This window comes from Saccopteryx bilineata, chromosome 1, assembly GCF_036850765.1.
Source record: "Saccopteryx bilineata isolate mSacBil1 chromosome 1, mSacBil1_pri_phased_curated, whole genome shotgun sequence".
In the NCBI taxonomy this organism is placed as follows: Eukaryota; Metazoa; Chordata; class Mammalia; order Chiroptera; family Emballonuridae; genus Saccopteryx; species Saccopteryx bilineata.
This window is the reverse complement of record NC_089490.1, coordinates 177,125,644-177,144,788: the sequence shown is the minus strand read 5'-3', so window position 1 is coordinate 177,144,788 and position 19,145 is coordinate 177,125,644. Positions and strand designations below refer to the sequence as shown.

Sequence of the window (19,145 nt, the reverse complement as noted above, 5' to 3'; positions counted from 1 at the left end):
ACCATCTGCTTCTCCACTCCTCTCCCTCTTGTTTCTCTCTCTCTCTCTCTCTCTCTCTCTCTCTCTCTCTTTCTCTCTCTTTCCCTCCTGCAGCCATGGTTCGATTGGAGTGAGTTGACCCTGGGCACTGAGGATGATTCCATGGCCTCTGCCTCAGGCATTAAGAAGAGCTCAGTTGCCAAGCAATGAAGCAACGCCCCAAATGGGCAGAGCACCACCCCCTAGTGGGCTTGCTGCGTGGATCTTGGTTGAGGCACATGCAGAAGACTGTCTCTCTGCCTCCTCTCCTCTCACTGAATTAAAAAAAAAAAAGACAGAGATGTATTGTCAGTTTTCTCACATAAGCACAACAAAAGCTATGGCAAACATACACACACACACACACACACACACACAGAGAATTTTTTAACACTATTCCAGAATTTAATAAAAAAAAACCAAAAATACCTAGCCTAAACTTTCCTTGACAATGTCTTAAATATGAAGTATTTTCAATAGAATGGAAGATGAAAAACGCTAATGAAAGCATCTCACTGTACAGCACATTTTAAAATGGTTGGTCTCTAATGTGTGGAGCATCTTACAAACATGTCTCCAATCTTAAATTAAACCCATAGAAGAAAGCAATGTAACTCTTACACAAAATGTGGTTTGAAGGCTACTTGGTACTTGTTTCCAGTACCTACAGACTGCCAGTGGTCAATATGACCATGCCTCCAGAGTGACCTAAGATTTTATTTGATTAAAACAGTAAAAATTGATCATTTTCTTACACAATTAGAAAAAGAATACTAAAGATGATTTGTGTCCATCAGGGTCTAGAAAGAAACAGATGGGATTTTTAAATTGGATAATTTGGGAGGAATTAATAGTCTATTTATAACAGGTATGGACAGAGAATGTAGAAAACACAAGGGATAGTTCAGTACCCCCTGGCTAGAAACAGTAGTGGGTGGTTACCACCCACAGACTTGAAGAGGCGTCAAGAAGGGGTATTTCCCAGAGCCCAGCGGCAGAGGGCTTTGTGGAAAGGACTACCTGACAAATGCCAAAACCTCCATGGAAAAGGAGGCGTTAGGCACTCTGATCTCAGGGTCCTCCTTTGCTACAATCCCCTGGAACTCTGCAATGGTGGAAGAAATTAGAAGCCAGAGAACAGAAGAGTCTGAGATGAGAGTCATTCAGGTGGGCCGCCTGAGCACAGAGCAATGTGGGGAACAGTGTGATGCAGATCTATAGGGACAAATGAAGCATGAACAGTGCAGCTGGGAATATAAAGCAAGTGAAAATAAGATGTCTTTAATTATTGTGGAAATTCTGAAATTCCCAAACAGGAAAAAAAAAGCCAAATTAAAAAAAAAGTCAAATAATAAGAAATGAGTCTTTATATTTATTTTTTGCAAAAAGAAATTTAGGAAAACTAATGATAGATTTTCCTTTTGGCACTGTTAAGTATGAAGATTACTGTAAGAGAATGTGTATAATGAAAAAGAATGTTTTCATGGATCAATAAAAAATAGAGGTTTTGTAAATTATGTGTATATTCTTAGAATACTGAAAGAGTGGTGAACGCCCTGTTTTTAATGTGAACCTAGTTATATAGAACAGTTGTGGGAACCAACAAAATTCCTTGTATTACACTCTTATGTGTTCAACTGATGTACACTAAAAGCTTCTGATTGTATGTACCGTTAAAACAAAAAAAGCAACAGTGATCGCCTGTTCACACAAGCCTCAGAACTGAAATCCTCACCTTCTGCATTTTATCAGCCACTCAGGGTTCCTTATTGTCCATCTTTCCTAACTGGAAAGACGTGTGAATTAAATCCTCAGGGCCTTTTCCCTGGTGCACTAGCAATTTAGTGATCAGCGATCCCTTGACTATTTTTCTTTCCATCCAAATAAGACTCAGTTTGAAACAGTATAGTACTCGGTGTGCAAACTTATTTTTTAAAAAACATTTCCTTTTGTTCTCATACTAGCTATTGCATTTACTTTGTCAGAATGACCTGTCATTCATCAGTAGACAGTCTTTCTTTATAAGTATGTCATCAAGGGCATGGTTGTGTTCAGCTTTCTAAGGCTAGGAGGGAGATTTCTATAGCATGATTTCTATATTCTTCATTTCCTAGTCAACACAATTACTTGGGCTGTTTGAATACAAGTAAAGCTTTGGTTTTTTTCATCATCATCATTAGCAAGAGTAGCAAGTTTTCCATTAAATTTGATATTTCAGCATGATATTCTTAAGAAAATTCAGTGTTTTCAGAAAATTCTATACAATGAAAAATTTAATAATAAATGTGACCACTTACAAGTAAGTGTCCTTCTCACTAATCGTCCTTTAACTCTAGCAAATCCAAGTTTAATAATTCTAATAAGTCCTAGTTTATATTTACACAGTGCTTTACCATTGGGAATATATCTTCTCAAAGTTTATTGCCTTTTACTTCCATGCTGTTCTGTAAAGTCTTTAGGACCATTTTGCAAATTCAGCAAGCCAGGGGTGAAGAAGAGAAATGCTCTTCTTATAATCCATATTCATGTGGTTTCATTTGTAATCCACGTGGTACAACCGCAAGCCCCTCAGTGTTCCCACCAACCCTGCTTGCCTTCATTAACTGGAAGCCCTTCTGTTCCAGGTACTATACTGTCTTGGGAAATAGAAACATCCAAGGTTTCTTTCAGCTCCTTCGATCATGCAGATGCACTTCCCTTTATTTTCTGTAGAGAGTGGGCAAGAGTAGGTTTACAGTTGTGCCTATGGACAATAATACAATAATTAATAGACAATAATGTAACAAGAATAAACTCAGTGTTTCACATGCTCACAATATAAACCTTCTTTTGCCCCACCCTGTATACATTCTTTGATGTGTAAAAGTAACTTTGTCATTTTGTTCTTTAATTTTCTTAATTTGACACTTTACCATAAAAGACTGTGATAAACAAGTAAAACCATACCACTCATAAGATATTTTTAAAAAGGCTTGAATATCCCCATGGGCTTCTCTGCTCCCTTTCAGTCCCACCATGCTGAGGGACTGCAGGTGGTAACCATGATTAGATTGGTATGGTAAAGACCCATATTGGATGAGCCTATTTTTGCTCAGTCAAAAATATATATGTAAATACAGTGTGTCCGTAAAGTCATGGTGCACTTTTGACCGGTCACAGGAAAGCAACAAAAGATGATAGAAATGTGAAATCTGCACCAAATAAAAGGAAAACTCTCCCAGTTTCATACCTATTCAGTGCAGTTCGATGTGGGCTCACACATAGATTTCTTAGGGCTCCTTAGGTAGCTATCCCGAATAGCCTCTACAGACTCATCACTGACTGATGGCCTTCCAGAACAGGGTTTCTCCACCAAACTGCCGGTTTCCTTCAACTGCTTATCCCATTGAGTAATGTTATTACTATGTGGTGGTGCTTTGTTATAAACACACCAATATTCACGTTGCACTTTGGTCACGGATTCGAATTCAGCGAGCCACAGAACACACTGAACTTTCCTCTGTACTGTCCACATCTCGACTGGCATGGCCATGGGCTGCTCCTCTGTATACACGGTGTTATGTCATCATCTGCGCATGCGCACATGCTGCCACATCATCCTACAGAAACCGGGAGGGTTTTCCTTTTATTTGGTGCAGATTTCACATTTCTATCGTCTTTTGTTGCTTTCCTGTCACTGGTCAAAAGTGCACCATGACTTTATGGACACACTGTATATAAACATATATAGAGGTTCTGTATACTTGTTTCTAAAGAAATGAAATTAACCCTTCACATTGTTTTTTCACTCATTTTTACCTTACTCATATATCATGGATGGATAATGCAACTTGCCAATAAGTAAACATATAACTTCATATTTGCATTATAATTTTAGCATTATAATATCACATCCATATGTAATTTTACATAAACAGGCATCCAACAGGCTCTTCTGCCTTTCTGCTTTTTAAGGACCTTTTTCCCCTTCTCTCCTCTTTTTTGTTCCCCTTCCACTGGACTCTCCCTGAGCCCCCCACCCCCCAGAAACGCATGTTAGCACACTCATGTGTGTTCTTCCTTGAGTTTCATGCTCATATCATTATATGCAAATGCATGTCTACAAACAGGTATGTTCACAGCTGGACACCGTTTGTACGGGCTCTGTCCTTATGTGTTTCCAAAATAATCATGCTGTGCCACTTCTCATTTTCCTCTTCACTCTCAGACTTATCTAGTGCACATTCTTTAAAGTCAAAAGGTAGAGAGCCAATGCATTCTTTTTCATAATCACATAATATGCCAAGATGTGGCTCTACTATAACTTATTTGTTAATTTCTCTGTTGATAAGCTTTGTTTATTAGTCCCCATCTAGTCAGGAGAGTGAAATCAGAACCCCCTTTTTTTCATTGATATTTAGAAAAAGAGGAAGAGTGTGTGTGTGGGGGAGATATCAATTTGTTGTTCCACCTATTCATGCCATTAGTTGGTTGATTCTTGTATGTGTCCTGACCAGGCATCGGACCTGCAACCCTGGCATGTCAGGACGATGCTCCAACCAACTGAGGTACCTGGCCAGGATCCAGACTTTCTGTTTTAACACAGAAAATGTAACATAAAGATTGAGTGCCTGACTATAAAAAAACATTAACTAGGTAACAGAGAAAGGCCAAAAAATAAAAACAGAATAAGATATTGCAAATTGGAAGTGCAGGTCTAGGTGAACAAAGGGGAAAAAAAACCCGCAATTATTTAAAGATGAGAATAGGCTCCTCATGGAACTGAAACTCGGGCTTCTGAGGAGGGAGCCAGCAAGCTGGTGCTGGCTGGTGTCTAAAAAAATGAAGCAAGGCTTCATTTCTGATGGTGTTAGGATAACTGCGCATTGTACCCAGCTGCTGCTACAGGAGGGGGACGTGGCTCACAGGTGATGCATTTCTAAGATGGTGCGCATGCGCAAAAGAAGCAGCTAAGAAGCCAATGGGAATCAATGGGATGGAGCAATTTCAGATTCCCTGTGGGGCCCTCCTCCTAGTTGAGCTTCAGAAGGAGCCCGATAATGAATCAGAAATGTGGTTTGCAGGGTCCCAACCCCAGAGCCAAGTTTAGGAGGGTGGGTTTAAAGTTCTGAAACAGGCCCTGGCCGGCTGGCTCAGTGGTAGAGTGTCAGCCTGGCGTGCAGGAGTCCCTGGTTTGATTCCCGGCCAGGGCATACAGGAGAGGCGCCCATCTGCTTCTCCACCCCTCCCCCTCTCCTTCCTCTCTGTCTCTCTCTAACCCTCCCGCAGCGGAGGCTCCATTGGAGCAAAGATGGCCCGGGCGCTGAGGATGGCTCCATGGCCTCTGCCTCAGGCGCTAGAGTGGCTCTGGTCGCAACAGAGCGACCCCCCGGATGGGCAGAGCATCACCCCCTGGTGGGCGTGCTGGGTGGATCCTGGTCAAAAAAATAAAAGTTCTGAAACATTAACTTAACAACTGGTACCTCTTTTATGGCCAAGATTTTTTTTTCCCCAGTTAAGAGCAGAGCTGTATTAAGTGTTTATATTCACATATATTTATGTACTGGTGCTTTTATTTCTCTGGAATACATTCCCAGGAATGATATTATTGCATAATATTATATTTCTAATTTCACCATATGTTGCCAGATGTTTTATTTCAAATGTTACTACAAAAATTCACACTTCTACTAGCAATATTTGAGAGTATACTCTTTCATCTCATCCCCACCAGCAAGAGAGGCTATCACTCCTTTCAACTTTTCCAGCAATGTCTTATTTCATTTGAATTTTCCTGACGGTGATTTTAGGCATTTTGTCATGTGTTTATTAACAAGCAGTAGTTCTTTTTTTGTGAATTTCTATTCCTGTCTTTTGCTTAAAATTTTTTTCCAGTGGGTTTTTTTCTCTTGCCTTTTTATGTGAACTGACAAAACCTCTTTCTATATTATAGAAATTGAAATTTATCAGCTTCTGTGTTGTCCTTTTTTTAAACTCTATTGTTGTTTTTATTCATTGTAATTTTTGTAGTTTTTCAAGTATTATGTAATTAAATATGATGTATAGCTTCTGATTCCTGTATTAGATATCTCCCACCACAATATTGAATTTGTAATTTATGCTTATTTCAAAAATATTTTTGCAATAGATTTTTAAATTGAATTTATTAGGGTGACATTGGCTAACAACATTATACAGGTTTCAGGTGCATAATTCTACAACACATCTCTGTACACTGTCTTGTGTGTTCACCCACAACCTCCCTTCCCCCTGCAGTCACCACACTGTTGTCTGTGTTCATGAGTTTTTCTTCTCTTTTTTGCTCAGTCCTCCACCCTCCCCTTCCAACCACCCCTGCCCCAACAGCTGTCAACCTAATCTCTGAGTCTGTCTCTATTTTGTTTCTTAGTTTATTTTATTCATTAGACTCCACATACAAATGAAATTATATGGTGCTTGTCTTTCTCTGACTCACTTATTTCAGTTAGCATAATGCTCTCCAGGTCCACCCATGCCATCACAAAAGGTAAGATTTTCTTCCCTTTTATGGCCAAGTAGTCTTCCACTGTGTAAACATACCACAGCTTTTTTATTCACTCATCTACTGATGGACTCTGGGCTGCTTCCAGATCTTGGCTACTGTAAATAGTGCTGCAGTGAACATAGGGCTGCATATATTCTTTCCAGTTAGTGTTTCAGGTTTCTTCAGATAAATTCTCAGAAGTGGAATCACAGGGAACCCTCATGCACTGCTGGTGGGAATGCAGACTGGTGCAGCCACTGTGAAAAGCAGTATGGAGATTCCTCAAAAAATTAAAAATGAAACTGTCTTATAACTCAAAGGTTTTGTTTTGTTTTGTTTTTTTCTAACATTTTATTCTGTCCAATTTGGAGTTCTTGATTGTATATACTGTGTGATTGTCTGGTGGCATTTATTATTTTAACTCTCCTTTCAAAAAATTTTATATCTATTTCTGTATTTCTTTATTATTCTAGATTTCACTGGCCTTTTGGATAATTCTATGCCAATACCATATTGACTTAATCACAGTATGGGCAATGTCTACCATAAGGAGATGTTCTTTTTATTGTTATTTTCTTGACTATTCCAAGGCACTTTTTTTCTGTCTTTGTTCTTTAAGATCATTTCTGCTATCTCTTTTCTTCTTCAGAAATGAAGAAATAAGTTCCACTGGTGACTTCACTGGAACTACCTTTTACTTATATGTCAATTTGTAAAGGATTTATATTAATGAAATTATCTTCCCATCAAAGAATATTGCTTTCATTTGTTCAGATTGTGATTTATACTGCTCAGTAAGATTTTAGAGTTTATATATTTAATTCTATGATTTCCCTGTGAAATTTATTTCTAAGTGTTTTTTTTTCTGTGTGTGTTTTTATTATTACATTTCTGGATATTTATCGCCAGAAAAGAGAAAACAATAGACTAAACTGTTATAATAAATTCAACAAATGTAATGGCTCAAAAGGAATGTAAGTTTCTGTCTTTCTCTCCTGGCAGTTTAGAGAGTATTTTCCAAATTGTCAGAAGGCTCTTCACAATGTCGTCATTCAAGGACTCAAGAGAATTTAGCTCTCCTATCTTTAACAAGTGACTTCCTGGCTTGCCCTGATACCATCCTAGCACAGTGCAATACCAAAAGCATGGGAGGAATTTTAGATTTATTGGACAAGTAGGAAGCTGACAATTGCTAGCTATATTCACATCTCACTAGTGGGAATTGAGTCATAGGCAACCTGTTACTGGAAAGGAGATATAATGTGACTGGGAAGATATATACCCGGTTACTATTCGGTCACTACAGGAAAAGGGAAAATAGATTTTGGAAAATTTAGGAGATTCTGTCATGTTGTAATAATTATTTTGTATCTAGCCATTGTACTAAGTCTCATTAATTGTTCTAATTTTCTTTTAGAGACTCTTGGAATTTCCATAACAACATATTATCAATGAAAGAAGATTATTTTATTTTTTAATATTTTTTCTATAAAATATTTCTTTTTCTTGTGATAACATTTGCTAGAAACTCTAAGACGCATTGGGTAATAGTAGCAAGAATAAACATTCCTAACAGAATTTCTTTAATTAGCATAATTCTAGTAATTCCCCATTTAGAATAATATTTGATATTGGTTTTTAGACTATTGTCTTTATCACTGTAAGAGGTTTTCTTCAAATCTTATTTCACTTAGAGCTGACATTATAATAAGATGGCTGAGGTTTGTCAAATATCTTTTTGGCATTTAATTATAAGATAATGTTTGTCCCTTTCAATGTATTAATCTAAAGAACTATGCTAACAGACTTCTTGATAAGAAAATGACTAGAATAAATTAGATTTATTCTATTCCCTGTGAATATTTTAAATACCATAAACTGCTGTTGTAGCAAAGATATATGCTACTATTTAGGTATCAGTTAATCGTTTTTCTTTAAAGATTTTTTGCATCTGTCATCCCAGACAAGACTAGAGCATAACTTTATTTTTCTTCTTTATTTTTGGGATGAGTACTTTCTTAATACATTTGAAGTTTCATTTATGCAAGATTAATAATATGAATTAGGAAACAATGTTTCTATGATCGAGAAGAGTGTAAATAAAATTGGAACTATGTATTATTTTTTTAAACTTTTTTTGGTTTATTGATTTAGAGAGAGAGGGAGGGAAAGAGTGAGAGAAGAGACAGAAACACTAATCTGTTTTGTTCCCTGACCAGGATATCGAAGCAGAACCAGCAACCTTTGCATATCTGGACGATGCTCTAACTGAGCCATCGGCCACTGCACTATGTATTCTTTAAAAGTAAGGTACAACTCAGTTATGAAATCATCATATCCTTATCCTGCATAGGGCATATAGACTTTCACTTACTTTAACAGTCTCCTTTGTTATCTATCAAATTTTTCTCTTTTTCTTTATTTAATCATGGCAACTTTTATTTTACTAGAATATGATTCACTTACTCTAGGTTTTCAAAATGTTGCTATAGTATTACATGTAGCTTTTATAATCTCTTTTTCTGGTCTTTTCTGATTTTTGGTTATATATTCTTTCTCATTTTCTACATAATGTGGCTCTCTCCCTTAATAAACCTTATAGGAAGTTCATTCAATTTTGTAATTATGTTCTAAGAACCTGCTATATTAAAAAGTATTTCTTTATCCTTTTTATTTATATCCACTTAATGGGTTTTAGCTTTTATATTTTATAATTTTTATTGTATTCTACTTTATTTTGAACTGTGTTCTTGAATAACAAAGGCATTTATAATTAAAAATGTTTATCTGGATATAACTTTTGCTGTGTTCCAAAGGTTTTAGTGTGATATTTTTTATTTTCCAGAGAGTTTTCATTTCTTTAGACCAAGCATTATATAAAAATTTGATAATTAATTTTCAGGTGATTAAGATTTTTTAGTCACATTTCAAGTCTTTATTTCTAATTTTATTTTCTCAATATCAAAAGAAGTGCCCTATGAAATCTCTACTTGAATATTTTTGCTAAGGTATTATTTTAGGTCAAATAATTTTTCAATTTTGATAGATATTAAAAAGAGTATTTTTCAATAAATGGACATGGGATTTTTTATATACCTATTAATTAAGTTTTATTGCATTATTTGATTTTTTCTGTTCTTGTTTATTTTTGTTTCTTTATAAGTTACATTGCTTTCAAAACTTTTGTTCTATTACAAGCTTTAATTACCCTAGCAAAAATAGTCTATCATCTATTTAGAATTCTTCAGGTGATCCTTCAGATGAACTCATTCATTTAACTTTTTCTAATTCTCTTGACTTCTAGCCTAGAGAAGAAAAAGAGAGGCATACACTACAAAATAACATTTGTGTGAGACTGTCTTAGACTCTCTTCACTCGGGAATCGTTGGTTTTCCCTTCAGTTTACATATAAGCCTGCTACAAGCTTCTTACTGCCCTCTTCTGGTCAATGATGTAAATTACAGAGAATTAATGTATAGGTACCTACATATCCGGTCATACTGTGTATTCTTTAACACAGACCATTTCCTTTTCAAGAAACTACTCCGTTTCTTTTTTTTTCTTTTTCTTTTTCTTTTTTTTTTACAGAGACAGAGAGAGAGTCAGAGAGAGGGATAGATAGGGACAGACAGACAGGAACGGAGAGATGAGAAGCATCAATCATTAGTTTTTCTTTGTGACACCTTAGTTGTTCATTGATTGCTTTCTCATATGTGTCTTGACCACGGGCCTTCAGCAGACCGAGTAACCCTTTGCTCGAGCCAGTGACCTTGGGTTCAAGCTGGTGAGCTTTTGCTCAAACCAGATCTCGAACCTGGGTCCTTGGCATCCCAGTCCAACGCTATATCCACTGTGCCACTTCCTGGTCAGGTGAAACTATTCTGTTTCTCTTAGATATAACATTTAAAATATTTCAAACAATTTAGTAATGATTTTTTTCATTTGGTAATTATTTTCTTCTTACTGGTAATAATAATTCAATCATGCTTAATTAACTGATCAACATTTTTAAATATTATATTATTAAAAATAATCACAAAAAACTGACAATATCAGAGACACTCATATCAAACCAAAAGTTAGAAACCTCTTGAAAAAGCATTTACAAAGACTAGAAGTCTCTCTTTCTGTATTCTGTAAGCAATTTGCTAAAATCTAACATTCCTGCTTGATGATCTCAGACTTTCATGCAGACTCGTTGGAACATTTTTGGCTCCAACTTTTATTGACTTACTAAGTCACTATAATTTGGGTACCAGTAAGTGATGCTAGAATTGGAAGCAGTTTCTATTTAATCTAAGGTAAAGAATTTAAATTGATCATAATGAGGTATGACAACCGTATTTCACTCATCTACAAAGAAGGATATGTCATTGCAATATTAATGGGACAAAACACCCAATTAATTAATAGCAAATTGGACAGATTGCTTTGGAAATTCCCCAGGATATAAAGTGCTCCTGGTGCTTTGCTTCAAAGGCCAAACTGACCAACTTTCTAAATCTCTTTTGGTGGAGAAAAAATATAATTTCCCATTTTTAAATTTTATATGCCAAAATGGAATCCACAATAGAGGCAGAACTGCAGGGCTGAGCAACTCAGACGCTTATGTTTAGATTATGAGTCTTGTAACTCGTAATGATCATGGTGAAACATGAAGGTGCACTACTGATGTTTTCTCTACCTGTAAATTGTAGTGGAACCATCATAACCTAGCAATCTGTAAAATGTTTCTGTCTGTAACTTGTTTGATTCTTATAGAAATCTCCATGTCATAGAGAGGACACTGAAGTTTTAAAATGTCAAACAATATATATACTCCTGCTAGAGCTAGTACACTCCCACGGGTCTAACGGCAAGTCGGTCTCTCACTCTCCATCACCCCCAGCCCGGCATGAGTGTGCGCCACTCTGTTCCTGTGTGTTAACTGGAATAGAGACAACAGAGAATGAGCCACAGCAAGAATTGAACCTTTGCCTAAGCTCATCTACTTCTTTCAATACATAATGGTGCTTTAGGAGACAAAAGAACCAACAGATGTAAAGTTAAAAGATCTCTTGAAGAACTATATAATGAACCAAATGCTTCCTCCCCATTAGATTGGGGAGTGCTGGTGAAGAGCCTGCGAATTAGCTACTTATTAAAACCCTGTGCTGAACTCATTCGTAATTGTGGAGGGAATCTGACCTCCTTGTTTTATCTGAAAACACCACAAAGTCCTGTTGGGTTTGAAAAATTAAGTAATCTGATGGCACATTAAATTTCCTACAATTCTTGTTTCCTGCTGAAGCACCTTTCAATTCTAGCTCCATAATCATGTTCTCAAATACCACTTAAATATAGAAAATGTAACAAAGCACACTGCCCCCAAACTGCTCCCAAAGCCTATTAATATTGTGTGGCCTGTTTACCTCTGTTCTCTTGTGTCAAAATCCTGAATTTCACCGAGAAGGAAAGATGAATTGCTTTTGTTTTCTAGTCTCTAGAAGAGGAGTTGAGATGTCAGGAGAAAAGTACCCCTCTCCATCACCAGAGGAAGCTAATCAAGGAAAAATGTCTGTGGGTAGTAGATCCATTAATCTCCCCCCGGATCACGGGGCTGTTATGAGGTGTAACTAATCGTATCGTTGGGACTCATCTCGGTCTGTAATAACATGCTCCACAGTGACATCAGTGGTTGCAGGAGATGGATGTTGCATGTAAAGGAAAAAGTGCTGTTAGCTGGAATATCTATCTGCAAGCCTGTGCATGACACAGTGACATTCTGCAGTGACTGCAGCGACTGTATTTCCATATGAACACATTTGCCATCGCCTGTCATCAATGTATTTCTGAAACTTTGTCAAGCTGTCATCAAGGGGCAATTTCAGACCCACAGGTTGTTGTAACAACTTAGTTCTCAAAAAAAAAAAATGACCTCTGTCCAGGTATCTACTCAAGTCCACTTTGGTACTGGATCCAGATGCTCAGAAAAAAAAATTTTTTGAAGAGTGCTAGAGTATTTCAGTGGCAAGGTTAATTCAGACCCTTCACAAACTTTTGGTTTCCAGAGCAAGTTCTTCCAACATTTTCTGTATGGAAGTGTACTGTGATTTCTTGGTACCTGGTAAATACAGATGTTCTCATTCGCCAGTCACTTGTCCACCAGCAGATGACTGGCAGAGTGTAGAGAGCTTTCAGAACAAACCAGTCAACGTCTCGGGCAGGAACTGGCTTGGGCATGAACTCTACGACCGCCAGGATCAGAAAATCTTCACACGAGGGAGTGACACTCTTTAAGGCCCCTTCCTACTTTAAAATTAAATGACTCTTTTTATGTTATTTATTCAAAACCTTTTTCATGTGTCTTTTCTACTAAATTGGAAAGCTTATATAAGAGGCAAAAATTGAGGTGATAATTTTTTAACTTGTTTTCAGTATAAAATTTTAAAATAATTTTCAAATTAAACATTTTATGTACAAAGTTTTTTTAGACTTTTTTTTTACTTTAAAAGAAAAATAATAGAAAAGATCAATAACATGCATTTCAGAAGAATGAGTCAGATGTTTGTACCATGTGCCAGGCATGCAGTATTTGCTGACACTGAGAACCAGAATTAGCTCAAAAATTCCTGGTAGCAAAAGCAAAAGGACAAGCAATGGACTGTGTTTCCACCGTCAACTTTTATTTTAAAGGAACTGCATACATTCTGGAGAAATAAGCATTCCTGGAAATAAACACTTCTGGGCTCATGTTAACTGAGACATTGTCAAAGGGACACAAATAGCCTCTCAAGAAATACAATTGAGTGAGAAAAAAACCATCCTGTTTAAGCAATTTGTACATCTATTAGAACAATACAAGAGCATTTACATGTCTGCCTGTGCTAAGCTTTTCTTTTCCTCTGTGTTAGAGAAACAAATGCATAGATATGGGGAACAGACTGACAGCTGTCAGAAGGGAGGAACTTGGGGGCTGAGTGAAAAAGATGAAGGGATTAAACAAAGGAAAAACAGACAACAGTATGGTGATTACAAGAGGGACAGTGAGGGCGGGCGGTTGAAAAGGGCGAAAGGGGAATAAATGGCCACGGAAGGAGAATTGACTTTGGGTGGTGAACATATAATGCAATATGCAGATGATGTGTTATAGAATTGTACACTTGAGCCTGACCAGGAAATGGCGCAGTGGATAGAGCGTCAAACTGGGATGCGGAGGAACCAGGTTCGAGACCCCGAGGTTGCCAAGTTGAGCACGGGCTCACCTGGCTTGAGCAAAAAGCTCACCAGCTTGGACCCAAGGTCACTGGCTCGATCAAGGGATTACTCAGTTTGCTGAAGACCCACGGTCAAGGCACATATGAGAAAGCAATCAATGAACAACTAAGGTGTTGCAAGGCGCACTGAAAAACTAATGATTAATGCTTCTCATCTCTCTGTTCCTGTCTGTCTGTCCTAGTCTATCCCTCTCTCTAACTCTCTCTCTGTCTCTGTAATAAATAAATAAATAAATAAATAAATAAATAAATAAATAAATTTTACACTTGAAACCTATATAGGTATTAGCCACTGTCATCTCAATAAATTCAATTAAAATATAATCTAAAAAATAAATTTTAAAAAGACTATTGCCATATGTTTAGTCAATGACTCTAATTTTATTTTTCAGAATGAAAAATCCCCAGGACGATCTGCAAGTCGATCGAGTAATATTTCAAAAGTAGGTAAACTTTGTTTTTTTGTTTATTAATTTTCATATTTTATGATTTAAGTAAATATTTTATAATGTTTAACCTATAATTGTATTCTGTGAACAATGCACAAGAATGGCTTACTAATGGTTTTAACTCTTCCAAGGTTTTACTGTGATAAAAGAACATGATTTTACACAACAAAACAAGTTAAGCTAGTTTTTCCTCTTCAATGCTATATGCAAAAACATCATTTGTTACTTTCAGAGTAGCATACAAAGTCATACAGAGTATGTTTCTTTCCCTCTTGTTTCAAGCATTATAGAGCTACCACATACCCAAGATGAAACTGTATCAACATTCATGGTACAAGTTCCATGAATTTAATGCTTCAAGAGTTTGGGCTCAATAATGCTAGAATTTAGCTATTCCTGTCACTGGGCAGGCTTTAGAAATCAACTGAAGACATTAGATTGGTTATATTTCATTTAAAGTCAATAGATGAAAAAAAAATACTGCCTAGATTGTCTATAAATCTAACCAAGACAGCAGACTGTTGAAAAACATTTTGGCATGGGAAAGATACTCTAGATTTTTGTATTGCCTTGAAAACAAAAATTAAGATCTGTTCTCTAAAACAAGGCACTCTACAACGCATAGACTTGGTGCTTGGGGAGTAGAAAGTCATTTAAAGCCATTTGTCTAATTGGACATTTATGACTTCCAAAAATATAATTCAGACAGAGATGGATTTATCATGAATAAAACTTTCATTAAGGTCCCTTTACTTGCAGAAAATCTTCCACCGCATTGAACTTAATTTTGTATATATAATTTGTATTTTTTTTCTTCAAGAGGACCTGCCAAAAAGTAATAAACCTTAGCCACTACAGAACCCAAATTTACTTCCAATTTAAGGATATATTTTTTAATTTGTTTTGCTTTTGGAAACAAAGGACTATATTACTCACTGAAAGACAGCTGTAGCCAGTCGATTCGCATTTTCTTAAGCTGACTTCCCAAAGCCAGTTCTTTTGAGACAATGCCAAGATGGCTAGGGGACACCCACAGACACACTGGGTTGATCACAGGAGCAGAACCTCGCGTTTAGGAAACCCAAAAATTTGTAATAGACTATAAGCATTCCTGTCCATACCATCCATGGTACAAACATCCTTAAAAGATATCCCAGAACAACAGCAGTCAATTCTTCTACATACAGAGATACAAGAGACACAGTGAGAATAGCAGCTCAATACATCATACTGAATGTGTCTAACTCCATTTAACTCTGAGCACCTCCATAGACATTTGAGAGGTAATGTCACTTAGTGGCTAAGAGTGCTGTGGAGAGAGGAGCTGAGTGCAAGTTGCTGCTTGCACAGGTTTTTACTTCTGTAGTAACCTTAGACATTCACTAACCTTCACCTCCTGTGTGACATGAGAATGATATTGTCAGTCACTTCAGGAGTTTTTCCTTAAGTGGCTGTAAATTAAAAAAAATATCTTTGAAATGTTTATTATGAAGAGCTTTGCCCGCAGCTGGAGAATATTGTCATCTTTCTGAACTTGAATGTGAACATTGACCTAGAAACTTGTAAACAGTACTGACAACTTCCTCACACCAAATACTGTTTCTCGATCCAGAAGTGCAATGATGGCCACATTTTCAAACAGCTGTTTGAATTTGAGATCATGCATCTTGTTTATAACATTTTCACCTTCTATTTTGTTCTATAAGAAGTAAAAATGTCAAGAATGTAGATTTTCTTCTTTGAGTTCTTCCAGGCTCTGATATATATTAATTATGTAGAAGACAATTGATGATAAAAATGCATGCCATTCAGAGAGAAATGAAACACTCTCTTCTCAGCAGTCACTAATTGTGCAAGAGCAAAAATCAACTATCTCACACTGCTAGGAATAAAAAGATTTTAGTATGCATCCTTTTTTAATTTAAAACAATATAACTTCTATTTATGTTCAGAGTGACAGTCATGACTGCTAAATACATTGTTGAGTCCTCACTACTTTTTCATGAATTATTAAGTGGTAAATTTTTTCATTAAGACCCTGTGACTTACCAAGTATGAAATGGCAAAATCTAGCTATATTTTAGTCCTTTTATTTTTATTATTTATTTTTTTCCCAAAGTTAGAAGCAGGGATACAGTCGGACAGACTCCCACATGCGCTCGACTAGCATCCACCTGGAGTGCCCACCAGGGGGCGATGCTCTGCCCATCTGGGGCATTGCTGTGTTATAGCTGGAGCCATTCTAGTGCCTGAGGCGGAGGAGCCGTCCTCGGCGTCCAGGCCAACTTTGCTCCAATGAAGCCTTGGCTGCAGGAGGGGAAGAGACAGATAGAGAGAAGGGAGAGGGGGAAGGGTGGAGAAGCAGATGGGCGTTTCTCCTGTGTACTCTGACCGAGAATCGAACCTGGGACTTCTACACACCAGGCCAACTTTTAAAGTGGTAGAGAAGAAAACATTAAAATGTAAGAAGAATGGTTTTTCTCAAATTTTATCAAAATAATTTTTTATGTCAAAATAATAAAGACTGTGAGCTTTTCAAGGATTTGATAATCATCCTAACAGAGTAATTGAGAGTGTGAATTAGCTTCCCTTGTAACTTTATTTGTGAAAGGAGAATACATAACAGTATCTACCTCTTAGAATGATGCTTAGAACTCTGGCCCTGTGTAAGCATTAGCTTTTATTATTATGGGGCTCTTAATATTTTATATCTCAGTAATAGCCTCAAATATGTGCTCAGTAGGTCTTTTTATAAGCACATGAATTTGAGACGTGGGTTATAATATATGCATTGTTTTTTGAGTGGAGTAAGGATAAGTAAGAGACTTGACAGGACTAATTAAGATGTTAGTTATCTGACAGAACACTGCAAATTCTGCTTCCCTAAAAAGTGTGTCTATATGTATATATATTATCTGAAGACAATAGCAGTATCATTCATAATAGGTGTCTTCATTATCTTTTATCAAGTTTGCACCATCCCCTGTCTTTTGTTTTGGGGAAAAGGCAGGTGATATGGAGGATTCTATTCAGAATGGGGTAGCAGGAATGTCCCCTACACTGTTGAGTCTACTTTACTGCCAATTTTTTGTGGTTCCTTCCTGAATCAACAGACCTTCTCATCATCAATATTTGTGGAATGTCTCCCATCAGGAATCTTATTCTATACTGGAATTGATAGGTAATAAAAAAAAAATCTTCCCAGTCCTCCAAGATCTTACAGTGATGGAGTTGAAATGTGATATATATATATATATATATATATATATATATATATATATATATTACATATAATATTTCAAACTGTATGACTTTCTATGCAGAAAAGTTAACAGAGCAGGCTTAAGACTCCTATTCTTAGAAAGACTTGTTGGAAGGTTGGTTCTTGCCTGGCATCTGGAAACTTGGATTTTAGGATTAGAGTACCATCCTAATTAATAAAAATGGCTCACTGTGCCTAAACTGTGCAAACTATTCAGTTTGTCCTAAATACCTGCTTTCCTAGAGGAGTCTAGGATGTTGGTATATACTGGACAGTGGATACCTACAGGGCCAGCCCCAGTAAAAACTTCAGACATTGAAACTCCAGTGAGTTTCTTTGGTAGCTACAACACTTTTCACATTGTCACAGTTTATTGCTATGGAAATTAAGTGCATCCTGTACAACTAAATTCACTGGGTGTAAACTTTTGAAAGTGTGCAAGTTTTACTTTGTTTCCTCTGGACTTTGCCCTACGTAACTTTTCCTTTTGTTGATTTTTATTTGCATCTTTTCTCAGTAATAAGTCATAGCTCTATGTGTGACTCTAAGTTCAATCCTATGAGCTGTCCTAGAAGAATCACTAAACCTGGGCAGGGTCATGAGAACCTCTGGTGTATTAGTCATAAAAGCAGACACTGAAGGCTATGGGCATTCAGAGAATGATCACTTCCCTTGAGTAAAAACAGGATAACCTCAGAGAAGGTATCTTGGAAGAATGACCTATAAACAGGGACTTGTATAATGAATATGACTTGATCAACAGTGAAGAGAACACATTTAAAGGGAATAAGTTCAAGGCATAGAAGTTAGAAAATATGGACTATACGGAAATAAATACTTATGAAAATAGTTTTTAGGGGTCTTTGACATGGAACTTTGAAAACAGGATGCATTCTCTTTATACCTACAAGTGTTATCTGGTTTGGAAACATAAAGATGGGTTAAGAACCCATCAAGATTCTCGAGTCTTTGTTTTTAGTAACTATGTATGAAACTAAACATTATTCTTGCTATTCAGGACTGCATAAACATGATCTTGCTGCTGTGGGTATGAAATATCCAAGCATGGGATAAATAAGTGTTGAATTGTTAGTGAATATTACCAGTTTTCTCCTTAGTCTTTACCTCTGAATCTTTGTACCATGTACTATTTAATTGCAATTATTCTTTGAATTTTACAGTCATTCCAACATTTAATTGTTTATTAGCTTATATTTCTAGTTTGTTTTAGGACATATAAGACTGGTAGATGTGTGACTCTCTCTCTCTCTTTTTTTCTTCTTATTCTAATAAGAGTTATATGGCTTGGATATGGTAAAGATGACCAAAAAGCTACAGAGAAGCTATGTAGGTTTAAAACAAAACAATGAATGTGTGATTGTCAAAATAATTTCAGTGTGAACATGGCAGCATCCATTCATCCATCACTTAATTTTTCTTTTGGCAAAGCTGCTTTTGATATTAGTGCTTGTTGCTTTTAAACGCACGTGTGACTCACAAATAAGTTCCTCATGATGCACAATTAGCCAAATTTGGCCTTTCTTTTATTTCTTCTTGGGTGAAGGATCATTACATGCAACTAGCAACAGTGTATTATGTATTTCACCAGAAAAACCTTTCAAAAGCAATCTGTCAAAAGGAAAGAAAGCCTTGTACTT

The 19,145-nt window shown here is 36.5% G+C and overlaps 1 protein-coding gene across 2 annotated transcripts in view; it reads left to right on the top strand.

Annotated features, from left to right (window-relative positions):
* Positions 1-19,145, top strand: part of MARCHF1 (membrane associated ring-CH-type finger 1) — a 459,926-nt gene that overhangs the window by 278,405 nt on the left and 162,376 nt on the right. For both annotated transcript variants that reach the window (XM_066280136.1, XM_066280125.1), the window contains exon 3: positions 14,169-14,219. In XM_066280136.1, coding sequence (XP_066136233.1) covers positions 14,169-14,219 — 51 coding nt within the window. The remainder of the gene's footprint in view (positions 1-14,168; positions 14,220-19,145) is intronic.